The sequence below is a fragment of the Rhea americana genome, unplaced genomic scaffold, assembly GCF_003343005.1.
Source record: "Rhea americana isolate MKP2758 unplaced genomic scaffold, rheAme1 scaffold_108, whole genome shotgun sequence".
Taxonomy (NCBI): Eukaryota; Metazoa; Chordata; class Aves; order Rheiformes; family Rheidae; genus Rhea; species Rhea americana.
The window spans coordinates 780,928-808,716 of record NW_028185128.1 but is presented as its reverse complement, the minus strand read 5'-3'; the positions used below and the strand labels follow the sequence as shown (position 1 = coordinate 808,716).

Genomic DNA, 27,789 nt, shown 5'->3' with positions numbered 1-27,789 from the left:
AGTTACAGCAAGTCTTTAGCTTATCAAGTGCTTTGCAGGAGAATGATGTTGACAGTTTCTTCCAACCCACTTTAAGATACAGAGTCCTTTGCACATGTTTGCTAGCATACTCTACACAATGATCATTCTTTGCTGGTCTGCAGGTCCACATTTACATGTAAATTCATTATATATGGTGTTTTACATATATAGTGTTGTTCTTTGCTCTGTTACACCTAAAAGAGCCAACTCTGAGATTGCATTCCTTTGCCAGCCAGTAGTTGACTGCTGGTGAGTGGTTTATAGCCCCATATCTTCCAGTATCATTCTGTGCCTGTGCTTTCAAGACCTCTGCTGTTACCCCATGTCTTTCCTCCTCTGAGATGAAGCGTGTTCTCAGGTAGGTCATTCCACACAGAAAAATTACTTGTTTTTACTATTAACTAGTAGTAAAAATATAATGATAAGCATTCCAGCCACACCGTCATACAAAGTTGAACAAGAGCTAAAACAACACAGATAATAGTCATTTGGTCATTAGAGAACTGTTGTTCCAGTTAAAATAAATCCACAAGGAGATATTCAACAAGGAAGGCCAAAACGAATCCGGACAAAGGTTGTGTTATTATCCTGACACAAAGCCTGAGGCCTGTTACAAGCAATAACAGCACCAGATTTACTGGACTACATGCTGAAAAACTAGAGATAAGCTTAACTGATAGTTAAGAGGGCAAAAAAAGTTCAGTTACGTTTTTCTTTACTAGAGGAAAATTGGAATCTGTACATATGAACCCCATGCGGGATAAAGCTAAGAGAATAACTTGCTGGAAGTTAAGTCTACTGAAGTTATCAAGTAATAATATCAAGGAAATCAGGTAAGAGTCATGCCCCATTAAATACATGAAAATATGTTTATATGCTTGTTTTTACGTATTATTTCAGAGTAACGATCTATATGTGTATCATATTTACCCACCCACTTGCTCCTTAATCCTTCTTGGCACTGAACAGTCCGACAGATGACACCCCAAAGGAAACAGCTAAAAAAGGATTTTGAACTCTGACTTCAGAAATACCAAAGGAGACTTGCTGTTCTAATCTTCTACTTTATAGTTCTATATAGCCACCACAAAGCCAGCACAACACATCTCACTGCAAGACACCACCTGAGTGACGTGAAATGTTTCACTCTGCAGTGTAACAGGTAAGATCTGCAAGTTTATCTGTAGGGCTCTTCTCATCTTGATGACTATATGTTGTTGTTAATGTCATATGACCTTTTCTATACATGATTGTTTCCTTTCTGCTTTTTTCATCACTTTCTATCAACATCCATGCCTACCTACATTGTTTACATAAAAAATTTTAAAACAAACCCATACAAAGTTTGGTTTGTGATTAAAACATATATGAGGGTTGCAAAGGTGCCATGGGAACCAGAAAGTGAAGCTATGATTTATATATCCACCAAGTTGCTAAGTAAAGAAGGAGCTTTTCTACTGCAGACTGCATGACTGCAGAAAAGCTTTAGAGAAGCTGCAATCCATATGGAAAAGAAACCTATAAGTTGTCAGGTAAGAATACTTTATTCTAAATTGTGTAAAAGCTTTATCTTTAGGTGCAGGAGAAACACAATAATAATAAAAAAATCCACGCTGCTAAAGGCTCCAACTTCTTCCATCAAATTGTTCCCTATTCTATTCACACTATTTGAAAGGAGTTTATTTTCACATTTTGATATTCCCCTTTATACGGGGAATACAGGATTTCACAGAAGGCGATCTTATGAAACAAATGTATCGGAAGGAAAAGTCCTTCACATTCAAGATAGCTATGTCTAGCATATTTGAACTTTCAAACAAACTGTTGATATGGCAATAAAAAACATTGGGAGAAAGAGAGAATTGATAATATGGGAAGTACCACAAAAAATAAATTTTAAAACTTCCGTTATTTAATTATTTTTAAAGGCAAATGTGCCTTGGTACATATTTCTCAGCCCCATAGAGCCAATTAGATTCCTCCAACAAAAGATTTTCAACAATTATCTCTCCGTCCTCCAAAAGCAGTAAGAGAAACTATTTTCAGACCAGCTCATACATGCTTGGGAACTGAACTTGTATATTCTTTTTTCCTCTGTATATAGAACAGCTTCTGAAATTTCACTGCAGCAAAATCTGACATTAAAACAGCAAATTATCAGATCCAGCAAACAAACCTAGACACCTCATAGAGTGAAATAATTTTGAATATCAAACAGAAAAGGAAGTTATGAAAACCAGCCCTATTAAACACTTCAGATCAGCTCAAATTAGTGCCAGTTACAGCCCGACCGGCAAAACCCTTTCCCTCTGACGGAGCACAAGGTTCATCTGGATGGACGCTGTGACGCAGGAGGAAGCCAGCTCAACTACATGCTATTCCTTCACCCGTGTTGTCCATACATGCCCTGAACATGCTAAACTAAAAGCTGCTAAAGATTTCATCAGAGTATCATTTTTAGTCCTCTGACACTGAAGAACGGTGAACATTTTATTGTTCATAACTGGACCAAGAGGATCAAAGCCCAAGAATGATCCCCATTCAAAAACTAAAAGCTTGAATAAGATGCTTAGCAAGAGAAAGCAGTATGTGAAGGCAAATCATTGTCAGAGGGGAAAAAAAGAAAACACCACCAAAGAAACAAACCAATAGGCATTTTTGCTGCCTCCAGCAAGCTTTCTGGTGCATTGCTTTAGTGAGCAGTTGACACTACACTCTGCAATTAAGCTGAATCCTTAACTAGGATTTTCTGACATAAAACCTCCTGAGAGTCATCAGACACCTACATCATTAAATCATATTTTAACTTGATTATGCCGTAGTGGGAAGATAACATTTCTGAGCATCTCATTCGTTGTGGCCAAGATCATATTTTATTCTTTGACCAAACTAGCTGTCTGCTACATCACTCTGACCAAGGCTATTACTAAGTTTGACTTCATTTTGTGTCAGTCTGTGTACACCAATGACTTCCTTTCAGATTTAACAGGCCTTACTGAGGTTTAAGTGTTAACAGTAAAAAAAAGAAGAATTTGCCAAGAGAGAGTTAAAAATATCTCCAGTCAAGATCAGTATTCATTTTTTAACTGAGAATACAATGCTGGAAAACTGAAAGAACAGTAAATTATTTGCAGTGCTAATTGCATTGTATTAAAGAATAATATCGCTTATCTTTTCATATATCCATGTTACACCAGAATTCATGTACTTTTCAGGTCATGCAGTAAAAAATTCTTCCTTCCTAATGTGTATACAGCGTTAAGTCATTTGCACCATTTTATTTTGGTGACAAATTATTCCACAAGCACGAGTAACAAAGCAATGATTCCCTACATACTTGATTCTACATTGCTACCTAGGTCCCCAGTGAATGTTCTCCGCTAAACCCATCTTTTCTCTGGCCTCACGCTCAGCAGAAGTACTCTGATTAACCTTGCTGAAGTCCTTCCATCTCTTCTCCTGCTCCCCAAAACCACCAGGCTCGGAAAGAGGGTGCAGTATTGTATGGCTGCTTCCTGGCCAGAGACCAGGAGCAGATGTGCTCTTCAGAGAGCTGGGAGGGCAGAAGAGGTAGTTTTAGGTCTCACTACACTCTTTTCTTCAACAGGAGACTAGTTTGGTGCTTTCCCTCTGCATGGATACTGACTGTAGTAGGAACTTAAAACCTAAAGAGCTTTACACCTCTGCCAAATCTCTTCAAATGTTGAAACTCTTGGACAATTTCATTCTCGACTGCCTGGCAGACGGGCAGATGACCTGGTCCCACAGTGTCTTTTCTTTGTTAAGAAACAGAAGGAACTCCAGCTGAATTCATTCCCTTTCACATTTGTTTTTATAACCAAAAGTTCAATAACTCAGTATGCAGATATTCATCTCTTCTGAATCTAGCTTTGTCAGTAGAAAGTGTGACTGTACATCAGGTAGAAGGCAACCACCCCTACCCAGCTCTTTCAGCAGCAGGGTTCATTTCAACGTGCACTGATCTGCTGCAAGCAAAATCAGCAAAGTAAAGCAGCCGCCTTGACTTAGCAGTGCAGAGGAATGGGCACTGCAAATACCTATGCTGGTAGAGGAGATTACTACCTACCCCTTGCCACCTCTGGCTTGCCACTTTCTCACAGAAAAATTGCTATTTGCAAGTCCTTCTTGATTCACATGAGCTAAATCAAGCTACTGCTAGTCACAGACATACTGCTGGAACTTGGCCAGGCTATTTTTTTTTCACTGAAACAAAGCAGGTAATTCTCAAATGAGCAGTTGCACCAGCATATCTGTGGAGACAATACCCGAGGCAAAGGGGCAGTTGATTTTGCTGTCATTATATACAGATTCAGAAGTAGCTCTTTGTCCACAATTTTACCCTACCTGAGCTTGTACGAAGCATAGAAAGTATCCTTTATATCACCATGGATAGTGGTGGTGGTAACCTCCAACTGAGGGAGAGTGAAATAGCTGAGTGGTGGTAACATCACTAGCTGGTAGAATTGCTTATGAGGAGGACACCTCCTCACAACTGAAGCTTGCTCACCAAAATGTGAGCATTTTCATTGCAAACTGGTTATGACATTTATAATGGTCAGAAGGCTATCATGAGACTGAAGAATCCAATGAAAAGTAAACAGGATGGTTCAAAATAATAAATTCCTGCAACATGTCACTTATAGTTGAAATATTATTCACAGAACTGGTTTAAAGCTGGATTCCCATATCCTAATTTGTGCATAGTGGTACCTTGCGCTTCATCTAATTTTACCGAATCCAGTGCCAAAGTCTGTGAAGGTCTATCAGTAAAGAGAATACTGTAGTCTGCCCCTTTCTTAAGTAATTTCAGAATTAGAGTAATTGGAAGATTATCATCTTGCCATGAACTGTTTGTATATAGAAAGTAGACAAATATACATTATGTACTATATGCTATCAAAAACATACTCAGAAGTTTTTCTAATCTCTTTTTTCTGTGAAAGGGAACTATATGTTAAGTTTAAGTGTTTCAGCAGAGATGTGAAATAAGAACTTCAGCAATTTTATAAATGCTATTATGCAAGCTAATGAAACTTGTTCCAGATTCTTAAGCTTCTCCAGGATGCAAAACTGCTTTCCTATTACTTTTTTTTATATATCGAATGGATCCCAAATGGCTATTTATCTATTCCTGCCTTTCTCACTATTATCTGAAATTATAGCCTTTTACACAATCATTTTACACTGAATATTTCCTATTAGTGACTGATTGTACATTTCTTGCTAGTACCAAATGCTTACTTTAGCTCAAAACAAGTTTTATAGCTATACTTTGTCCTCTCTCCTCCTTTGAKAAGTGATTTTTTTCATTAAAAGCATTTAAAGACTGAAAAAATTTCAAATGTAGATTTATGAGACGAAGTAATCTGAGTACTTCCAAAAAATTTCTTTCTGAAAAAAAGCAACATCTGCAAGAACTGCATTGTTTACGGTCCTGGTAATGAGATGTGAAGTCTTTTATCAGTACTCCAGTCTAACTGCTGGAACTCTGAACTTATTGAGTAGATTACCATGACAATGACCGCCTAGTATTGAGGATTTATTGATCTAAATCTAGCTCTTGGGGTGGAGCAGGAGGGAAAGGGAATATAATTGAACCATACATGCAGTTGATGTTGTTCAGTATCATGACGCAGGAGGCCAAAGATGGTTGTCTTCTTATCTGGAGCATTATATTGTTAAGTGTTACACTGCATCTGTTTTCTGTCCACAAATCGTTGTTGTCCCTCCAGTATGCTACATGAATATCAACTTCGCTTCTCCCAAATTGTATTCAAAACCAACAAATATATTCAGATTACATAGCACACATTAATCCCGTGTGATCTTCCTTATATAACTGAACTATCATTTGACTTCCAGCATGATTTTACTTCAGGACAGCTGTGAGAAATATACAGAAGCAATCAGTATTCATAGATAACACCTGAATATACAGAGACCTTTTAATCTAAACAACAGCAAAGTCTTAACACATTAATTCTCACAACGTTCCTGCAGAAAGAGAAAGACAAAAAGCATTACTATTCCCACTTCACAGACTACAGAAAGACAAGGCATTTACAAAAGTGATTTGCTCAGGGCCACAGAGTGAAATAATGATGAATAACACTGCAATTTCTTCCTACCAAGCTTTAGCTAAAGATAACCATCTCCCTACTCTGAGCTTAAARCCACATTCAGTCCCCACTCTGCACTCAAAAATTCATCAAAATGAAGTAGCAATACAATCCTAAAACCTGTCAGGAAAAATAGGCCAGTAATATAACCCATATCTTGATATAGCTGGAGTCATAGAATATTATTGTTTCAAAAGGTGCTGAGAAAACAAAAAACAGGTGTTTTTGCTGATGGGGATAAGGATGAACTCCACTACTAGTTTTTATTCCCTCAATTACCCTTACTTCATGATTTTTCATGACAATTTTTAATGACGCTAAATRTTCTGTAAGTCAGATGTGCTAGAAATGTCAAGCAGTCATTCAGAAAGCGTTTACTTGTAATGCAGCAGCAACTTATCACAAAAACAAAATTCAGGATTCAGTTTGTCTCATGACTCTGTTTTATCTGCAATAATAGAAAACTCTACCCATGTATGTTACGGTTTTAACCTTTTAAGCAAATAGAAGCCATAGTGTGTAAAAGCACATATAAAGACTAGTCTCTAAGATACATATAYTTTGATGTGTTAAAAGGTTAAAAAAAATCATTCATTTGCACATTTTGTATTACATAAGAGCTCTACCGCAAATGAAACAATATTTGCCAGACTGCAAGGCATTAAGCTTCCACTTTATGAAGGAAAAGTGCATTTAGACAGACCTGATCATGGCCAGCAGTTGCTCCTGAATTGCAGACCGCAAAGTATGGTAAATAGTCCTCACCTTGTCCATATACTGCACTAAACCCACAGACACCAAGTAACTTTCTGGGATAGCAGCTTTGCCTCTGTACCCACAACAGAGCGCTGCAATCCCTCCTTCACCACATGAACGTGTATCAGATGCATCTAGCTGGCACACAGCCGGCCTTGCACCCAGATCTGCTTCTACATGATGGTCTGATGAAAAAAAAAATGGGGGAATGAATGATGTGGAATAATCACAATTGTAGAAGAAACTGATAGTTATCTAAACCTCTATGCTTGAGACTCTGACAGGCTTGCTCCATTATTAGAACATGTTAATTAGTATATGCTCTGTTCTTAACTCTGCTACTCTTGTTGGTTTTTAGGAAAAAAAGTTGAGAATAGGTGTTAATTCACCTTATAAATTAACACATACACAATGGGGAAGTGATGTTTGACTATTTTCAATTTAACTTCATCACACTACCAAAAAAAAAATGAAATTAGCAGCCAGAAAGACTCTTGTATCAAATATCACAGTAACATGTTGAAGAACAAGGTTTGATGCAATTATGTAGAGTGTCGACTGATAATCAAGAAAGTTTTCCTGCTTTCATTGAATTCCAGTGGAGAAAGGAGCAGTCTGGAGGGAGACAAACCAAAGGGGAGGAAGAAGGGAGAAAGAAAGAACAGCAAATCAGAAGTCCTGAAAAATGCAATAGTAGTAGCTGTTATCATTTGCAGCTTCTTTCAGGATAGTCTCCCTACTGCTACCTTTCCAGGTACCCAGGTTACCTCTAGACTTTTTTGATAGCTATTAAGCTTCTTGCTCAGAAAACAGCAGCTCCCACTGCAGCTCTTACAGAAGACTTTCAAAAGAGCTAAACATATGGAGAAATAAGCTCTTTAGAAAAAAAWTCTAACCATACTTGCGGATGCTGAGCAGTCCTGCACAACTAAAATCCTGACACCGGTGCACTAGAAAGAAGGAACTAGTGATGGCTTTCTTGCTCAGAAAGGAGGAGAGCAGAATTATTCTGAAGTATTTGTGAGCCAGCAATATCTGCCAATCAAACCTATCTTCTTGCTCTGGCGGTGCAGCGAAAAGGGACTGTGCAGTGTGCCATGTAGAGAAACTCAGCACTGGGATGAGGAAACCTCCCCTTAGGGATGGGCATCCTGGACAGATTTTGCGTTGGCCGGCCACACAGGAACCACTGATATTTAAAATGGCATTGAAAGATTTTGTACAAGTCTGAAACATACTATTATCAGAGCCTGTGAAAGTCTTTCTACCCCAAAGAAGAAAAGTAGAAGCAAATGTTCGGTGTGCTCCAGATTTTGATTGGTGAAATTGTAACACTGGGGGGCCAACCGGAAGCAAGTGCTGCTAACTGTGGAGAGACGGTGACACTGATGATATGCTGCCTTTGTTGTAAATACCACCCTTCGTGTCTCGTAATACAGGGCTGCTATTTACATGTTTATTGCAGCCAAAGTTCAGTTTCTGCTATAGGTCAGAGCAGAAGATTACTTAATTACATCCCTTTATGGCAGGAAAAAACACTGATTCACATCTGCCTTTTTATCAAAGTATATACGCCTTTCATCTAGCTATATTAATTGCATCTAGTATGCACAGTCCGTGTGTTGGTGTAAATGAGAACTACCTCGTCTAGATTTCTAATACAAATAATAGACTCGGGAAATTAGTCATTTTAAATTGAAAATTTAGGATGCTGTTCTGTTTAAAAATTTGCAGTGTATATTCAAACCACAGGTTATTGTCAGTATAAAGCCAAATCACTTTTATATTTACCACAAATATGAAAATAGTCCTTAACTCTGATGTAGATAAAACCTAAATCATAAATCTAGGTCCTGTTGTCTCTCTGGAATAGCCCCAAGGTTACTTCTAACATTCAGTCCCTTTGAGAAACTTCAAATACTAAATTTTAAAAGCAAGTATAAGATAAGTAATGTCTTTCATGTAAAAAAAATGGAGGAAATTTAATATTCCACATCAATGACAGGTTCTGTATCTGCAGGCTCGTAACCTTGAGAAGTGCCATCCCTTTGAACATGAGTGGCTTAAAACAACTGATACCTCTTAACAGAGCTCACAAACAAACGGAGTCCAGAGATATCAAAGCAGTTGCCCAAGGCCCAGGAGGTTTGCCAAGCTTTACAGACATCCTCTCTTGAGCTTTTGCAAGGACAATGTAGCCTCCAATGTTGTCATCCCTAGTGGAGTCCGGAACCAGTTCCACTCCTCAACAGTGACTGGGCACCAGTGCTCCCCAGCACCCAGCAAGAAACTTGCTGGAGGCACCAGTGGTTTGCTTTCCTTAGTAGCCTCAATTCCAACTTCTTTCTTCTTTCTTTTTTCTGTTTTCTTTTTTTTTTTTTGGGGGGGGGGGCTGTCAGATATAACTTTATCTTCCAGAGGTTGTTTCTTACCTTTGGGGGGAACAAAACCATCCCATTTCACAATTAAATTTAAAATAATCCAGGATAAAACTATTTCACATCATAAAACTTATCTCTGTTAATGTACCAGTAATGACCTCGTTTTCTACTGCAGGAATAATTAATAAAGTATGGGAATTGTACACATATATCTTTTCCAGCATACAGCTTATTTTGTGAAGGGGCATGAAAATGTAGATAATATGAAGTATATGGTTTGAGATATGAAAGAAAAATCTGCTAAGTGCCACTTTCTCACTTCTGAAGGTTTGGCTGGAGTGTGCTACTGGCAAAAAGTTACCTGCTTGCTAATTTGTTTTGGTTTTCCTTTCTCCTCCCATCATCAGTTTTTTGGCCCCTAGACGGTCGGAAACTCTGCRAATTCCAGGATCTTGTCCCCAAATAAATGTATTTCTTACAGTACGATAAAAATAGAGATAAAACAAATAAATAAATAAGGTTTTTAAGCATAGTATGCAGTGACTAAAGAACAATGAGAATGAGATAAGACAAGGAGCTAGCAAATGACAGCAGTATGAAATGTGAGTCTATATAAGGTCAATACAAGAGAGAAAAAGTTTAGAATATTTTCTCTTGAAAATAAAAAAACAAATGGCCAACTTGTTACAAAGAAATATTGCCTCCTTCACCCCAAATCAGAAATGATATAGCAAAGTCTTGATCAACCTGTAGACAGGGACTCAGACATGAATGCAGATTCAGAGCCTAAGGAATACTGTTTTCAGTTTCCTCTTAACATTTTATCACTGATATAAAACTGTATCACTGCATTCCATGATTACAGCGTACTATAAATACCTTCTTACCCTTGAATGTATAAACTAACGAAGATATCTGTTCTTAGCAAGAAGTCACCTAATTCCATACAAGGCTTACAAATATAGCCCCTGTCTTTTTTGTGGTCAAGTTGATTTTCTGGCTTTTGCCACTGAAAAGTGYCAATTCTGTTCTTATTTCAGAATCTTCTTCCCTTCTGTGTTTTCCAGTCATCTTTAATTAGTAGGATGAAAGCCAAGCTAGAGGTATACTAGCTATAATTCTTACTCATTCTTTGCTAAGCTACAAAACATATTATCCCATGCTTCATCTTATACTATAATCTTTTGTTCTCATTTATATCTTGTTCTATTTAATTTTAACAACCACCTTGTAGATCATTTAAATGCTATACAAGCCATTTAGAAATGAGTAGAAATGGAATCAATTTTTAGTTAAAGGAACTAGGATCTGAAATTCAGTTAATGGTACATTTAGGCTTCAAAGGGCAGCAGACTATGCATGCCTGGTTTGATAGTACAAGGATCTCCAGGACAGAACGTTGTCTATACTCAATTTCATATCAGATAGGGTCTGACTTCACTTAAACACTACTAGCATATCACAGCAGAGCTTACACCAACAGAAACACTAGCTTTGCCTATCAGTCTCCCAGGCTTCTGTATTGCAGTGGCTGTAATCATCTCAGACCTGAACTGCAAATCAATGTGAAGGGTAGAACAGGTTTAGTAAGATGGATTTTGTGAAGAGGAGTGAAGTTAGGGAGGGAAAAAGAGGATCTAACAGAGGAATCCTACACAAGGAAAATACAGTAATCCAAGGAAATTTTGTGAAAGGCAAAGGAGTCTGTGAAAATAATGGGAAAATAATGAGCGAGTCAAAGGACAGATTGATGTACGGATAGACAGARACACATGCGCACATGCACGTGCACACACAAACCTCCCGAGAAAGGAACAGAAGGGAGTCCAAGGAAATTCAGGAGAATGAATCACCACCACCATCCCCTCATGAAATTTAATTTCAAAGGTGTGCAGGACTGTTTACAGAACCCTGAATCTGGCTTCAGACTCTTTGCTGCCTTTTTGAATAACACCACACAAAATGAGAACATTGCTGCCCCTCCCTGAACCCTGTAAGAAACACAAGGACTGAAATGGGAAACCCACAGGGGAGGCACAACCACGTGTCCTGGAAGCCTGAGGCAGTCCAGAACAGAGCGACACCTAAAGTATGGATCACCTTTGGAGGTGTTGCTGATCTCCACAGAGAGCCCAGGGTGACTGACCTCCTTGCTCAAGTACCCTGGGAAGAGCCTCTAACAGGATGATTGTGGACAGGAGCATCTTCCAACAGAGTCTTTCCTCTTCTTCTGGTAGAGAATTGYATATACCATGGAGCTTTCCCAGTAACACATGTTTGTAGCTGTTTATTATGGAGTTGTTCTGGGGGCATTCACCTTGCATCCTCCTCATAAATATTCTTACAACTATTGACAAGACAAGCCAACAATGAAGTCCCATGCCTTATACTCTACTGCTAAGGCCAAGCTCAGACAAAAGTTGTGTCTTTTGCACAGAACAACTTTATGCTGTTACAGAAAACCTTTYGATGCTTGGGCCTAATCGCTGGCCACAGTTTTCACTCCAGAGGTTTAGGGTATCTTGTAGCTAGCTATTCTGGTCAAAGTTGACCAAGTTCCTTGAAGATAAAGAGAAAGCTGGCCTTGAGTAGATTTTGAAGCTGAGTCAGTATCCTATGGGAATGCAATACAYAGAGATGATGGTTTTGATGTGATTGTGTGGTATCCAGTGCTGCTGGGGAAAAGCTTTGCAAAATCCCATACTCTGAAGCACTTGAGTTTATATAGTTATTATATTGCATTGCTTTTATTCCAAAAGAAACAATTTTGAAGGGATTTATTACAAACATCATCTGTGAGAACAGGATAGTCTTACAGACTATTGAAAATGGTAGCAGATTTTTTGTATATGGAGCCACTATCAGCAGTGACTTTAGAAGTGTTCTTGAAACTATGAAGAAACCAATGAACAGTACGTCTGCAGGAAATTACACTTGTGGGGAGACCAAAATTATTCACCAATTTGGAAATCATGGAGGTTAAATATTGTGACATTTTATTTTGACATTTTCTAGAAGAAATATTTTCAATATTTTCAAAATAAAAACATTTTGACTTTCTGTTTTGGAATAGCATATTTGTTTTGAAATTGAGGTGACATTGTTCTGAGTTTAACAAAACTGTTTCAAATTGGCAAAGAATAGTATTTTTCTTCCTGCTGGGAAGAGAAAACAGACTATTAAACTCATTAAAAGTTGTTTCAGTTTGTTAGAAACATTTCCTATAAAATGTTTAGTTAATCCACTGAACTTTCTGAAAGAAGATTAAATGTATCATTCCTCCTACTCTTTGACAGAAAACAAAAAAAACCCCCAAACTAGCAGCTGGAGACGCATACCTTTCACAGACCCAAGTACGCACCTTTCGTAGTATGCAGGGCTAATGACCCTGACTACTACCCCACTACCGCGTAAAGTGGGTTCCTACACAGCAAACCCAAGAGAAGCAGATACACRTGATCCAGAACAGTACAGCTGTTTCTCCTTCCGTATGTTCTCCCCTATCACTTAGCTCCCTGTTTATTCCATAGTGGTCAATAGAACTGGGGATGTGAATCAATATCTACCTTATYGGGGGAAGATGAGGGGAATTTTAGCTACACTGCAAGGCTCCTTCTGCTTCTCAGACTGAAATTTTGTGCCAGTTTCACTTGAATGAATCACAGAGCTTTTTATTAAGTTACAAACAACATGAAATAATGTAGTCAGCACAACAGTTGATGTCTTATTTGTATGTTAAGTTCAATTTATTTCTGCAATGTCTCCACTATTTTAGCTTTCAATACGCTGCAGATTTAGRTATTAATAATGTATGGAAGTTCATTTCAGAGGCTGCCAAAAGTAGAGAGATAGAGAATCTGGACAGGTAAGAGGTGAGTACATGAAGCTCTCCTTGCTTGGGACACATGAAAGTGGTTTGGGGCTAATAGGAAAAGTAAATTTGAACTTGTTAAAACAGCAGACAAAGAAATAGTAGCTCTTAGATTGCAAAGCCTAGTTCTGCAGTAGGAACTGCAATCCCAAAGTCATAGTATACCCAGAGCCCTAGATATTACAACTGACTCTTAGAAGTAGTTTTCCCTAATCCAAGGACTCCAACATAAAAATAACTAAAGCTTTTAAGGGTGAAGRGGTAGATTCTGTACTGCAACTGCAAACGGTCTCAGTCAGAAGGACTTAAAGTAGGCCTCTGTCACTTCATAGTGTCTGWTTTTGGAGCTCTCTCAGAGAAACTGAGACTTTTCTCAATGTGCCCATATAGTCCAGGGGGGAAAAAAAGAAAAAAAATCCACAAAACTTTGCAATATGGACACTTCCCCCTTCAGATGCCTAACCATCTTCCATGCTCATTGGGAAGGGTGCCACTGCCCCTAGGCAAAGTCAAAATGGGGCTTTAGCATGCACATATAGTCTATCCTAGCACTTCAGTGGGGGGGGGGGAGGGGAAAGGTGGTGGGAGGGATCATCTTTCCTGTGTGATTTCTGTACAATTTGGAAATACCATTTTCATGAGTTGCAGTAGTGACCAGTAAACCCAGCTAGGAGCCAAGGCCCCCTGTGTCTGTGGCACTATGCACAGCACTGCTCACAGACCTAAAAAATTACCCTTGGAGTCTGTAGAATCCTCAAAATACGGTATTTTGGTAGAAGGCAACAYGAGGACAAACAAGATGTTATGTCTAATGAACAATGAAAAAGGAACCCAGGTAGACTCTTTTTTCCATTAGGAAGACTTAACTAAATTGAAAGTCAAAAAATGTAAAGCATGCAAAAGACATACTTTTCTGTTCAGACTAATGTGTGGAACTCATGGACACCACTGAGTTATTCTGGAAGTAAATAGCTTAGTAAGCTTTAAACAAGAATCAGACGTTAACAAACAAGCATAACATCTGCAATTTCCCTACTGAGGATACACATTACAAGAAATGTCAATCATCTGGCTTGAGACAAATCAGCCAGTCAGCAAATACTCTCTGGAAAAGAGATGGATTTTTTTTCCACAGAGAGGGGAAAAAAATAGAAGGAACTTCTCTTGAATCATAAACTTTGGATGTTCACCACTGACAGAAACAGTTCTACAACACACGAACATATTACTATTTTAATAGGTCAGCATGTAACATTGGAATATTATTCTCAGCTCACATTCTCTTTAACAGCATTGTTGCCCAGAGGGTTTTTCATAATTCACAAAACTGAAAACAAAATTCAGTCATCAGTGTATTACCGGGGAGCTTTAGTAACAGTAGTAGCATTCTTCTGTTGAATTCTGATGGGCTAATAGCCCACCACCTTCTCCGATTTGGAGTCATGATCCTGCTTCCCTTGCATCTGTGCAATTTATAGAGACTGTGCATGACTTTGACCTATTYATCTATCCAAAATATCTCAGTCTGAATCACAGATCATTGCCCAAAACCAAAACACTCTATCTTCTTATGCACTTCTTAAGTCTCTTCTTTTAACTCACTTCTCCTTCCCCATTCTTTGCCTTCTTCCCTACATTGCGTCTGTTTTCTTTCTGCATTTTATCACCACCTCTTCTTTCTTAGCCTTTTAGCTTTCCTGTTTCTTAAATTCTACCTGTATCTCTCTGCTAAGATTGCAACTCTCACCTTTGCTGGAGTAGCAGGTTATGCAATTACTTGAGTGTGTATTTCCCATCTAAGTTTTTCAACAAACATAATGACAAACAGGAAAAAAAAATCATACATGGACAATGGAGCTCTCAAGAGACTTGATTACGATCTATCATCTGTTCTTATTCTGATTCTTACTGGAGAGAAGGTGGAAAGTTTCTTGTGGAGACTTTAAACTCTCCATCCCCTTTCTGAGTTCATTTAATATACATTGTTACCACACTGCTGAGACAAATTCATTTGAAACGCATATAGATCAATGCATCTCATTTTGTACTGTAGGTGTTCCATGGTAAATCAGTCCTGGCAATGGCCTTAACAGCAGTGGTATTTTTGATAGGCGTCAGTGTCCATTTCATTTGCTTGCATTATTTTCCCTATTAGTGAGTTCCCATATTTCCTCAGTTTGTAACTCAGAAAATGATCAACTGCAAAATCAGAACATCTGCCTGGTCTTTCCCTTTATATCATTGCCAATCCTCAGAATTTAATTTAAAATTTTGATGATAATGTGTGAGATCAGATTGTAGTCAGTCATCCTGGTAACATTTCAGGGCTGTACAGGTGATAGTAGTTAGAATAATTAAAAATAATCAATGTTTCATATAGTTTTTTTTAATGAAAATAAAGATACAAGGTCCCCATCAAGAACAAATGAATAAAARTGCTAGTTTTGCAAAGCCACATAGCTACTTTTGTTGAGGCTGGGTTGAGGGTGGAAAATAAAGGGGATTTTTTTGACTGCWGTCACACTAAGACTTATATCCATGAACAAGAACAGGATACGTCATTACTAAATTGTTAAGTCTGCTTAAATATGGCTCTGAGGGGACTTTCATAAAAGCATGTTGAGAGCCAACCTGCCTGGCATGATTGGAGCAAACACATGGGGCAGGCAAGTTGTCAAATCAGCCTGTTCCTCAAGGATCTGAGTAACGTGGGTAGAATTTTCAAGAGCACATTATGTTCATCTCCATTCACAATGAAGAAAATGCTAAAAGGTCTCCTGACTTCACAGAAAGGAAATTATGCCAACAATGCAGACTTCTTACTACAAAAAAATAAAATCCCTTTAGTGGTAGCATGCGTTGAAGAGTCCAGCAGGATAATTGGCAGGGAAGTCTTGGGGCTYGTGGAAATGGGGGAAGGTAGAACAAGAACAGATTGATGAAGATGCAAGAAAGGAGATGCAGCATCTCCTTGCAGGAGATGCAAGGAACAACTGAAGAATACAGTGAATATAAAACAGGGAGGAGGAAAAAAAATTATATTTTCAAAGATGTTTTAAAAGAAGACTAGAGAAAATTTAGAAGTTTTTCCATTGGAAATAATTTACAATGATTTAACCTGCTATGAGAAATCAGCAGAAATCGTAACTGGAGTCACATTGAGGCTGTCATACTTGCATTGCAGAGGTGCTTGAAACTGACCTATTATGCAGATCTCCTAATCATCATGTTAGCATGCAAGAAATGATTATTTAGCCTTTTCTTAGTGAAGCCGCCTTTGGAGTGAAACCAAGGAATTCTATTTTACTCTATAAAGCAGAAAAATAACACATTCCATTTCTACTGAACTAAACAGTAGTACATTTTTCTTTCTAAATCTGACTTGTATTGCAACAATCCAGACTCTGAGGAAAAGACAGTCAGGATGAAAACTTAAACAAACTCCCCACAGAACTCATACATACAGCCAAATCACCAGCATGGAAAATAGTTGCGTGAGCCCAAGGGACAAAAGCTTACCCACAAATATATGTAGTGAATAATGCATATGGTTTAAAGACAGTTAAAACAAATACTAGGTAAATTATCAGGTGGAAGGGAATTTATAAGGCTTTTGAACAAAATTCTTCTTTTGATTTCCCCCTCTCTGAGGTACAAAACTAAGCAAATAAGGCATATAGTAATAACTGAAGTGAAATGTAGACAAGAGTCGGCCAGCTCAACAAAACTGGAATGTTTCAGTCCTCCATCAAAACAAATTGGTAGTGCTGAARAGGAACTGGTAACATAAAAGTGCCAGGATTGCTGCTGTGAAGCAAGTTCTTGACATCATTTCCATTCCCTAGGCACCACCACACCACAGAATTACCACATTTGGAAAGATTTGCCTGGGCTGAAAATTTTAGAGAAGCAACAGACTAAGAGTCTATCGCTACAAGCTCTGATTCCAGTTCAGCTTTAAAAAATACATTGTGTATTTGGCTGCCAAATTACAACCTTTACGTGATTTGAAATTTCCTCTTTACATGTTCATACAGATACTTTAGAGCGAGCTTCCCTTCAAATAAATTCAGCTCCTCAGAAAGCTAGATGTTGGGCACATTTTCCAGCCTTTAAAAGCTAGCACGGGTTCTCCAGCAAGGCCATCAGGCTGAAGATGTTTATAAAAGGACAATATAAGAAAAGATGTGATCTTTGCCCATAAACAGTGGCCTACTGCTTGTCTTCCTTTCCCTGGTCAATGAGCCAAAGGCTTTAACAAGCGGTCATGGAAGAAATTTCTGATTAATTTCACTRTATACCCCATGTTTGACTACCTCACTGACACCATAGATTTCTCCAGTCTTTTTAGTCCTCTTCAGTTGACTGCTACATTGAAAATACAGCTAGCTGATTATTCACTGGAGCTTTAAAGCTTTCCAGTCATTGCTTTCCAGGATTCAGGAGAAAGGTGTTTAAATTATAACCGAGATTATCTGTTCTTAGATTGCTCTTGTCCCTACCAAAACATGGGTTGTTTGTATGAACATAGCTCAGGCAATTCCTGATCATCTTCTGTCAATATCTTATGTCTAATGACAACTTTTTTCTAGTGACACAAGGTCTGAAACAGTAATCAGTGATTTTACCTATTTCCATACTAATCAGGGAAAACTGTTTTTAGACCAAGAGAGTGCAGGAAACACAAAAATAATTGTTCTTATATAGTATCATATTAAAATGCATAAAGTATTTCAGTAAAGGTTCATCTTTAATTTCTGGGTTTTATGGAAAAATAAGGGATGAGTTTGTTGTTTAGAGGCAAGATATTAAGCCTGAAGAAATTATGGAGCTTTATATTTTGTAATATTTAAATCACATTTTACCATCAAAAACAAAGGGTTCCTTTTTGTATTTCAGATAATGCAAGTGGTCAAAAAGACAGCTCAGAGTGCATGTAGAGAATGCTATGTCCTTTGGCATGGGAAGAGAGAGAGAAAAAAAAAGAAGAACATATTATAATTGATACAGGAGTCTAGACAGCAATTAGACCTTGTTGTTTTTTAAGTCTCTGTCTCTGAATAAGTGAACATCATTCCTGTTGTTAACATCAGCACAAAAGTGCTCTCTAAAAATCTTAGCTAAATAATCCATAGTCTTGTACCTAATTCATCATCATCACTATTACCAAGCAAAAGTCATGGAAGGGCTATTGATGAGTTTAAATGTAAGCCACAGAGAAATTCTAAATCGCTGCAAATCAAATGCGGTTCTGCTGTAACAGCTGTATTTTATACTTGAAATGTAATCACATTTTAATATAGATTGATGATATTTTGGATTAGAGGGTAAATAAAACTTACTTGCTCATAGTCTCCATGTCACATAACGTTTTCATCCACACTGCCATCACAGTTAGCAGATGCTAAATTATGACTACTAATTGAACCATAATGTAATAAGTACTACAAATTCATGCTGGCTGACACGTGTTGAGGTCCCAGACTTAAAAATGTAAAATTATCAATGGGTCCTATTACCAGCCTTGATAATGTTCAGGAAATGGGCTGACGTTGCCAGTTGGGACTATCTTCACTGACAATATTTTGTTTAACTGCCAACTTTGTATCCAGTTTTTGTACGTGGTTAACAAAATATTTGAGGATTAATCATGAATGATTTCTGTGTTTCACAGCAATTAACTGAATTTTGTTCTGGTAATCTGGATCCAAACCTAGCTGAACTTCTGACCGTGTCTTCACAAAACAGGTAATTAAATACAGAATATTCCACTGACTTGGAGCATCAATGGAAATGACAGACTCAGTATCAGTCACTCTGAGTATCTTGGGCCCAGAGGGTGGGGGAAAAGTGCGGCAAGACAGATGAATCTGTCCTCTTTCTACTGTAAACAGCGTTGTAAGCAAATCTCTTGTTGCTTAAATGAATATCTTCCTATTTGTCACCATTCCACTTGTGTTGCCACCTTTGCTTTAGGCTTTTGAACCACTATTAGTTTTCTCACTCAAGTGTCTCTCCACCCTACCCAAAAAAACCCAGCATGTGGTATTCTAGTGGTTTGAATTCCATTACACAYTTTTGACAGCACTGAATTACTACCAGTTTTCCTAACACCACATTTCTACTCATAGCAAGTTGATGAAAAACACCAGCATGAGCAACAGAGTATAAAATCTACTATTTCTGTCAGATTTACAAGGCCTGGTACCTATCCTACATGCCTTAGGCTAGCACAAAGTGATTTTTTTCGCTGCCAACATACTGTTAGCTGTCAGTGATTTCTTTGCAACTCTTACATGCTTAAGAAGAATAAGTTACTTTTTTTTGGAACCTAAATTAAAAGTATTGGCCTGCAAAGCACTTAAATTCCTTTGGGAGAAGGTGGACATTTCTCATTGAATTTTCATGGGCTGGGAGAGAGCCTGTGGTAAATGAAGACACTGTGCACTCGAGACAAAGTACAGCATATTCTGTTCAGCTAGTCTAACTTAAAAGAGCAATATCCTTAGTTCACATCATTTTTGTGACCAGCCTCCCAACCTAGCAGAAGAATATTCTCAGCCACTTTGTAAGTGAGCCACTGGCACTAGAGACTTATCTGTGAGGAAGAGACAGGCACTCTTTTTGGACAACTATGGAAAGTGATATTTGTAATACTGCTTGCACTTTTTTTCATTATCGTGACCTGACTTCTCAGGATCTCAACACTGTACCTTTAATGCCAAAGGACAAGGTCCAACAACCATAGAAACTGGGATTTTTATCAACACCCTGAAATAATTTCTTCTTGACATTGTCTTGGACTTTCTTTTGGCAGATTATAGCCAGCTATTCTTCAGAGCTTCAAAWGCCTTTGTGCACCCACTCACCATTGCAAAAAGTTACATCAGAACTGACTGAAAGAGATACAGCTACTTGTCATCATCCTGCAGGCAGCACAACTCAAGTCATCTCACTACAATCCCCTAGGGCGACAAGGGGATGATAAACAAAAGTGGTGACAGAATTAAGTCCCTAAGGAGCCTGCGAGAAAGAGATGCTACCCATCACACTGCAGATTTGTCGGGAACAAATAGTGAAGTCAACTTAAGAAATCTCTAAGCTACTACCAAGGCATGTTGCCTGTTTATGACATGTTTATGATCAACGATGCAAGTTGAGTCAATATTACCCAGACTGTCTCAGGTCTGGCTRGTTTTGCTCCAGTGTTATGCCTTACATCAAAGCAAAACTGAGTTAGGTACAACATATCAATTATGGGTCTTCTAAATTACATCTTCCCAAGGATGTGTTCACACCCCCCAAAAATGAGGACTGTAAACTGTTTCAGGGTGTCTCCATTTTCTGCAATGAAACATAGCAGCCAAACTTCAAAGATATTCTTAGTCATTAGAATCTCCATTTTTGTGTCCTAATTGTATATTTTCTTTGGTCACCAGTATCATATGACCATAGAACTTGTGTTTCCCCACTGAACATGAATACTTTGTCCGTATTTTAAAAAGTGTGAAGTTAAACAGCAAAAAACTTATTAATCCTGGCTTGTGAAGTAAGGACAGTCATGGAAATTTTCATCACACTGCACATGGAAAGCACTGTATTTACTGCTGCTTATATCACCCTATGCAAACAGTTTTATTAAATAGAGAGAGAGAACTGATTGGCCCAGTGACATCCACTAAGCTCACAGAGAATATATTGCCAGTGCCAAGTGTTCATATTTTCAGAAGAATTCATCCTACTAACACTTAAAATTCTTAGTTCTACAACAGCCCATAGAGCAGTACTAACAYACTGCAAAGCCTACAGAAGCCAAGCAGTACACAGTTCACTACAAAGCATTATACTGAAAAACACTGTACGCACTAGCATCTCCCTTTCTTCCTCAAGTTCCTCACATATTTGCACAAATTATTTCATGTAGGAGTTTTAGAGAGCTTTGAATTACTAAACAGCATATTCATTTCCAACTATTTATCTACCATGTCTCTCCTCCACTGATCTCAGAGCAACACTTGAAATTGGAGATTTTGTTCYCATGTCTTTTACTTGCTTTGCATTACCTGTACAGACACTGGCAAGTCATTTATATGCATTTGTCTTGTACCATTCCAGAGGATATACAGGAGACTCACATATCTTGCCAGGTTTTTGTAGAACTTATTTTATGTTTATCAAGTAATATAAAACTTAGAGGCCTGCATAAACACAGTTAGACTCATCATATCAAGTGATGACTCAATTCTACATAGTCGTTTCACATCATAATCACTTTGTGTTAAAAGTTACCACTTAATTCTCTGAAGGCTAGAGCTTACTTCCTTAGCATAATTTTTGCCAGCTTGCTTGCACCAATACTATTCCAAATACCCTTAAAAAAAAGAAAAAAAAGATTTTTTTCCTTCTCCTTACTCTTGTACGATCCTTAATTTCATAGTGTAATAAATTTTCTAACTGWACTCTCTGCAACATTCTGACTTTGTGCCAGGATGAGACTCATCTCCCATTCTCCCTTAGGTGAGACTGTAACCTCTCTTTCAGTCCTGCCATATCCTAGCTTCCTTCCAGATTCACAAATAGGAATTCCCTTTTTCCTCCTCCTCACTAATAGGACAGACTTCCACTTACAGTAGCAAATTAGATTGAATTTCTAGTCAGATCTCCAGGCTGAGTTTGGGAACACTTGCTTAGATGTGACACAAATAGATCCTAACTCTATGCCTTACAAAAGTCAGTCTATCATGAAAAAAAGCCTCAGCATTTGACGACTGAGCTCTGGCTCAGCAGAACCCCCTGTAATTCCCCAAGTATCACTCCCAAATTACACCAAAGCCAAATTTAGTTCCTAGCTCTCTTTCTGATACCTAGAATTTGATTAAGCTAAGCTGTGCTTGTCTGCTTTGATCAATGGCAACGTTGACAATACAGCAGGAAGAGAGCTGTTCAGGCAGCTGTACCTTTATAAAGGCTTTCTCTTCACCGTGAGTCAGAACAGAGYATGGGTTTCATACAATGTGGCTGATAATACACCTGTGGGTAAATTAAAGCCTTTGTTTAGCTCACTACTGCAAAAAAAAAAATCTTGATTGCACGTTCACTCCAGCTTCCCTCAAGTAAAAGAATGTTCTTAAACGGCATTTGGTTTTTTTTTTGCTTAGCTGAGTATTTGAATAGAAACAATTCAAAGGTATGTCAGAGTAATGTTGATCCATGTCTTGGTTCCTGTTTGTATTCAGATGACCAAATTCATAGTGCTGCAGTTTCACTGCAACTTACTTCTGAATAAGTTTGCTAGATCTGTCATTTTTTAAAATCTCTTAATTAGGACAATTCAAAGAAAATGTCTTTTCTTTTAGATCTGCAAGCACTTACAAGACATGTGCAAGCCCTATAATAGTTTTTATTTCAACCAGCTGTTGGGCACAATCTAGACTATGCACAGCAATAACCAGATTGTTTTACAAGAAGATCAGCCCACCAAACTCTAAAAAGCAGTCTCTCACACCCAAGGTTTATACAAAATAAAACAAGACTACATGAAAGCCTATGCAAAAAACACACTGTGATTTTCAAATATGTTTCCAACTATTAATATTTAATAGATGAGAAGATCTGAGTTAAAAAAAAATCAGGGTAATGTTGGGGAACTTCCAAGCCAAATACTTGAATTGATTAGAGTAGCATACTGCCTGGTTAGAGCTTTTAATCAAAGTGTGAAGCTAAAATATTCCACATACCCATAAAGAAGGGGGCCAAGCAAAAAGCCCAACAATGCCATAAACTGGTTTACTGAAGTATCTAGTTTTGGTGCTTAATGTAGGACTCTGTTTTCCTTTAGCTCTCTATATGGCCAGGGTCAAGAGAGAGCAGGTTGAAGAACAAGACACCACTGAATGTGACAATAATACATGAAGAAAGCATAGCATTGCCTAAAGCTGTAAGGAAGAATAACATGACCCAGAYTACTTTTATTAGTCTGTTTCTTCTGTTTACTAAAAAGTAACATACTCGAAACATGTCAGTCCTGAAACGTTCTATCATTCAAGTGGTATGTTGAAGGATGCAGATGAAACATATATGCACGGTTCTAAAACATAATACCATTTTTCTAACCAAGCTATTATGTTTCTTATTTTTATGCTGATGGTTTTCCAAATATTCTATATCTTATCTATATATCTCTTATATATCTTATATATATCTCTTCTAGAGATAAAATCTCTGCTCCAAACAGATCACAAAGACTGCAACAAAAAAGAAATGATGAAAAAAGTAAGTCTAAAAACTGCACACACATCCCTGTTAATYGTCTTCAAATGATTATCTTGGCCAGATTAGTTATCTGACTTGGAGAAATCATAAAAATTATGAGTTTCAAAGATGAATGTGATCAGGGAAAGATCGATACTACAGCTCAGAGCTAAAGGAGAGCATCCCAATCCTGATAGATACAGGCAGAAAGACTATGAAGAGAATGGGACAAAAACAATCTGACAGATCAGAATGACAACAGAATAAAAAGCCAACAGAAGCTAAGAAGGTAAGGAGATAACTGTTAAAGGCCTTGAAGGAATGATGTTTAAACAAGAGATATGAAAAAAAACAAAGAGTGAACAGAAGGATTAGAAAATGACGTTATCAATCCAACAGACAAGACAGGAAATGTCAGCTCTCATCATTTGAACGGACTTGATCCATACAGAAAGCCAACAAAGACATTGCAAAAGTCAAGGTGAAAGTCAAAAAAGCCTTAAAATAAGAACTGTCACAAAACTGGAAATGTAGATAGACCATAGTGATAGATCTGGAATGACCATATTTCACTGCATATCTACAAAGGACTGATGAACTGTAGAGAAAATAAGAAATCTTTCTCATTTTGATAAAATGATCTTTGCCTGTCTAATACACAATCTCTGCACTGTAAATTATTCTGAAAATATCAAAACACATATGTGTACTGACCTGGCCATCAGCAAGTTTGATATTTTCGAAACAAAMAAGTCTGTATAGTATCAGTGCCCTAGCTCTCAATATCAAAGTTCAGAATAAAGTACACAGCTAAAAATRCCAGGATGTAATCATAAAAGTGCAGAAGCAGATCAAGTAATCAAAAACATTTGATAATTTGGGAGTTCAAACTATCAGGATACACTCAGTGTCTCTAGCCTTATTAAAACACCCTAAATTTTCACTTTTATAAATGGATAACACATCTTAATCACATTCTGAAGTCCATTCCTTGCTTAGATTTTAAAATCTGAGTATGAAACATTCCTCTAGAGTGTGCAAAAGCACAAAAACAAAGGTCAGCTATAAAAAACACAGGTAATAACTTTTGCTGAGGTAAACGTCAATCATCTTAATCAGCACTGATAAAGTTGGCATACCTCTCTTCGTATCTGCTTCCTCTGATCAGCTCTGCCATCCTGCCACCTCTTTTCACTCATTAGTCAAGTAAATAGCTAAATAACGAGTAGCCCAAGTTGTGCCATTCTGAAACRAAGGGGTTGCCTTCAGGACGCAAGGGAGAGGACGTGCAGTGAAATCACCGTCAAAGCCTTACCTTCCGATTAGCAGGAACTCCCCGAGCACTCCCAGGCGTCTCATGGCGATGAGGATCCCTCTCACTGTCATTCCCTCACAGAAACATACCACCACTCTCGCCTTGGGCAGCCTTTCCCGCAGCTTCCGAAGCAGCCGGTCAAAGCTCTTTTCCCCAGCGTTGCTATAGATCTTGTCAGAGTGAGCGATGCAGAGACCTTCTTGGGCAGCCAACTCTTTGAAGGCTTCCATTCCGCTTTCCCCATAATTGCCTGTTTAAACAAAAGCTGATATTACATCACACATCTAACAAATTAAAGGGGCCTGGTATAGAAGAGGGCTAATTTTTCCTCAAAAATCAACCATCATTAGCAGAAGTGAAAGCAAACGAGGTCCATCACAACAAACATGCTCAGGATTCAGTAGAGCAACAAGACACTATGTGCTTGGTCTTAACTGACCCAAGGACTGCAAGTTTCCTTTCTTATATCGATTTATCAGTGGACAGAAAAGGCAAACAGGGGATGGAGAGGCAGAAAAGAGAACAAAGAGGCTCACATAGTAAGGCTTAAGTTTTATTAACGTTTCTGTGGCAAAAATAACGGTTGTGCTATTCTAGGAAAACAGTCAAAAACTGTTTCATACCTTGGTGGTACAGTTTAACTTGTTTCTTCTCTAATCTGTTAGAAATAAGAAACAAGAGGTACCTGCTGTTGTTTTTGACTCACAATATGTTTAGTTAAGCACTACCATTATCATCTTAGAGCAGCTACTCCACATAAAATGTAGTATTTTTTAAAGCAATCTCTTGCTATAATACTATTGGAGAGCTGTTTGGAGAGGTCTTTGTATTGCTTCTACCGCCCTAAGAATTTCTTATGGCAATGGTATATCCTCTAGAAAAGCTATCCSATTAACAGCTGAGAGTGGCACATAAAATTAAAGAGAAGTTTATGTTTGGGTTCCTCTCTCTCCAAGCAGGAGAACGATCCAAGCACCAATAGCATTGTTTCAGCCAGAGGACAAAGCATCAGAAAAGCGAAGCCCAGTCTAGAATAGCACAAGCTAGTAGGACACATTACCATTTTTCTCCTCAACTTATAATAATCCTACAAAAGAAAAATACTTAACTCTWAGTCATTCTGTACCACATGCAGTTCACACTACTAACAGTGACTGAAAGATGGATGTAAACTTGAAGCACTCTGATCTGGTTGCATGTTGAAAGTCATTTTCAAGTCTGATCAATGCGCACGATAAAAGTTAGATCTAATGTTTCATTTTGATGAGGAAACTTTCTATCTATAAGAATTTCTGAGAGAATTTCTCGAGTTCTTAGTTCTTAAGCTAGGAATATTTAAACTTTCAGTAATRGAGAAGCTAATTCTCAAGTTCCCTTTACTTTTCTATTTACACATTTTGAGAGCCCTATCAATAGTTTTACAAAACTCAAGCTGTCTTCAGCTGTGAAGATGAATGAATCCATGGATGCGTCAATGGATGAAATTTTCTTTGAATACTTTATGCTTGTCATGAGGACAGAATTTACAATAAACATCAATTAGGCAAGGTGGATTACAAAAAAATGTTTATTAAGAGTAACAATAAATTGTTCRAAAAGAGAAATATGAATGCTATCTGTATTTTTAATGTTTCCTTAAGTGCAGAACTGGTTCTTGAGGAAGTAACATCCAATATGCTGACCACTTCCAGACACAAACTGGTGGGACTGAACAGGTCCAGCTACTSCCTCTACAGTGAGTTCTGAATAGTGAATTGCAACAATGTGGTCTTCTGAACCATATACCATCTCAAAAGTCAAAGCTATCGGAAAAAAAAATGCAGCAAGGAGTGTCTGAGTGTTCTTTATAAATCCAATGAAAGCATGCATTTTTTCTAGAAATGCAGATTTGCAGCAGATCAGACATACTATGGAGTTTCATGCAGTCATAGTATGATGTAGCCAGACCTGCCAGGTCTTGTGCATCCTGCTCAAAGCTCACATATCTCACCACCTCTTGCACCAAACTGCTCTGGTTTCTCATGCAATTTTCAGTACAGCAGACTGCCTCTTACACGGTCTGTATCCCAACACCAGATACAGAAGGCCAGCCTGCCCAGACATACTGGAGAGGAGGAGCAAAGCCAGCACCCTGCATCGCTGCAGGGAGAGGAGAGGAAGGGCTGCACCCAGCRGGAGGGCACCCTCGGAGGAGCTCTGCTAGCTGCCCCTGTCCCCCACAGCAGCCCATCCCACCGTGTGGCCCCGCACTTGGCACACAGCTTGCCCTTGCATTCAGGCTGCCACATGCTGAGAAGGACACAAGTGGGGAGCTTTCCACGTATTTGTAGGCTATACCCTGCGGTCACCCAGGGATTTACCCCAAGATCTGAAGCTGGGCAGTTAGCGCAGTTCTGCTTTTGTGATTTGCCTGCGTCCCCAGACTGAAGCAGGACAGCCTCATTGCTGACTGCCATTAGCAACCCCCTTAAGCTTTGGAAGCAAATTACAACATGTTGTCCAGCTTCTTGTGGAGCTTTATGCAAGACAGTTTCATTTGAAATTAGTAGGATTATTTGTGCCGTTAAGTGTTACCTAGGATGAACCAGGGGAATAAAGTGAATCTTGTTAGGTATTTAGGCAAYGCATTTTAGAAAACAAATGTAATAGGTTTCCTACCTAAATTAATATTGCCCTAAATATAAGAGTAGTATGGGAATTTTTTTCATACATTTCATACAGCTTTAACTCTGCTGTAATTAGAGTTAAGGTTTTCAATAAAAGGGAAATTAAATCCGTGTGGAATGCTTTTGCCCTGCTTTAATTTTGATGTAATAACAACTATCAAATATACAGACACACATGTACTAATAGTACAACAGTATACCCAAATATAAACTAAGAGGAAGTAGGATTACTGCCTATAAATTCATTAAATGCAATAAAAGGTCATAGAAGGAAAAAAGCTAATTAAGATCAAGAACAACACTGACATAAAACCAAATAGTCAAACACAAGGCAGAAACAGCTGGAGGTTGGAAACTGAAAACTTTCTATTGGTCACAAAAAAAAAAA

General features: G+C 38.1%; 1 protein-coding gene across 1 annotated transcript in view; it reads right to left on the bottom strand.

The window, feature by feature from the left end:
* The window catches only part of GRM1 (glutamate metabotropic receptor 1), a 188,216-nt gene that overhangs the window by 126,613 nt on the left and 33,814 nt on the right, over positions 1–27,789 (bottom strand). The window contains exon 2 of the mRNA XM_085310446.1: positions 24,736–24,985. Within this exon, the coding sequence (XP_085166572.1) occupies positions 24,736–24,985 (250 nt within the window). The remainder of the gene's footprint in view (positions 1–24,735; positions 24,986–27,789) is intronic.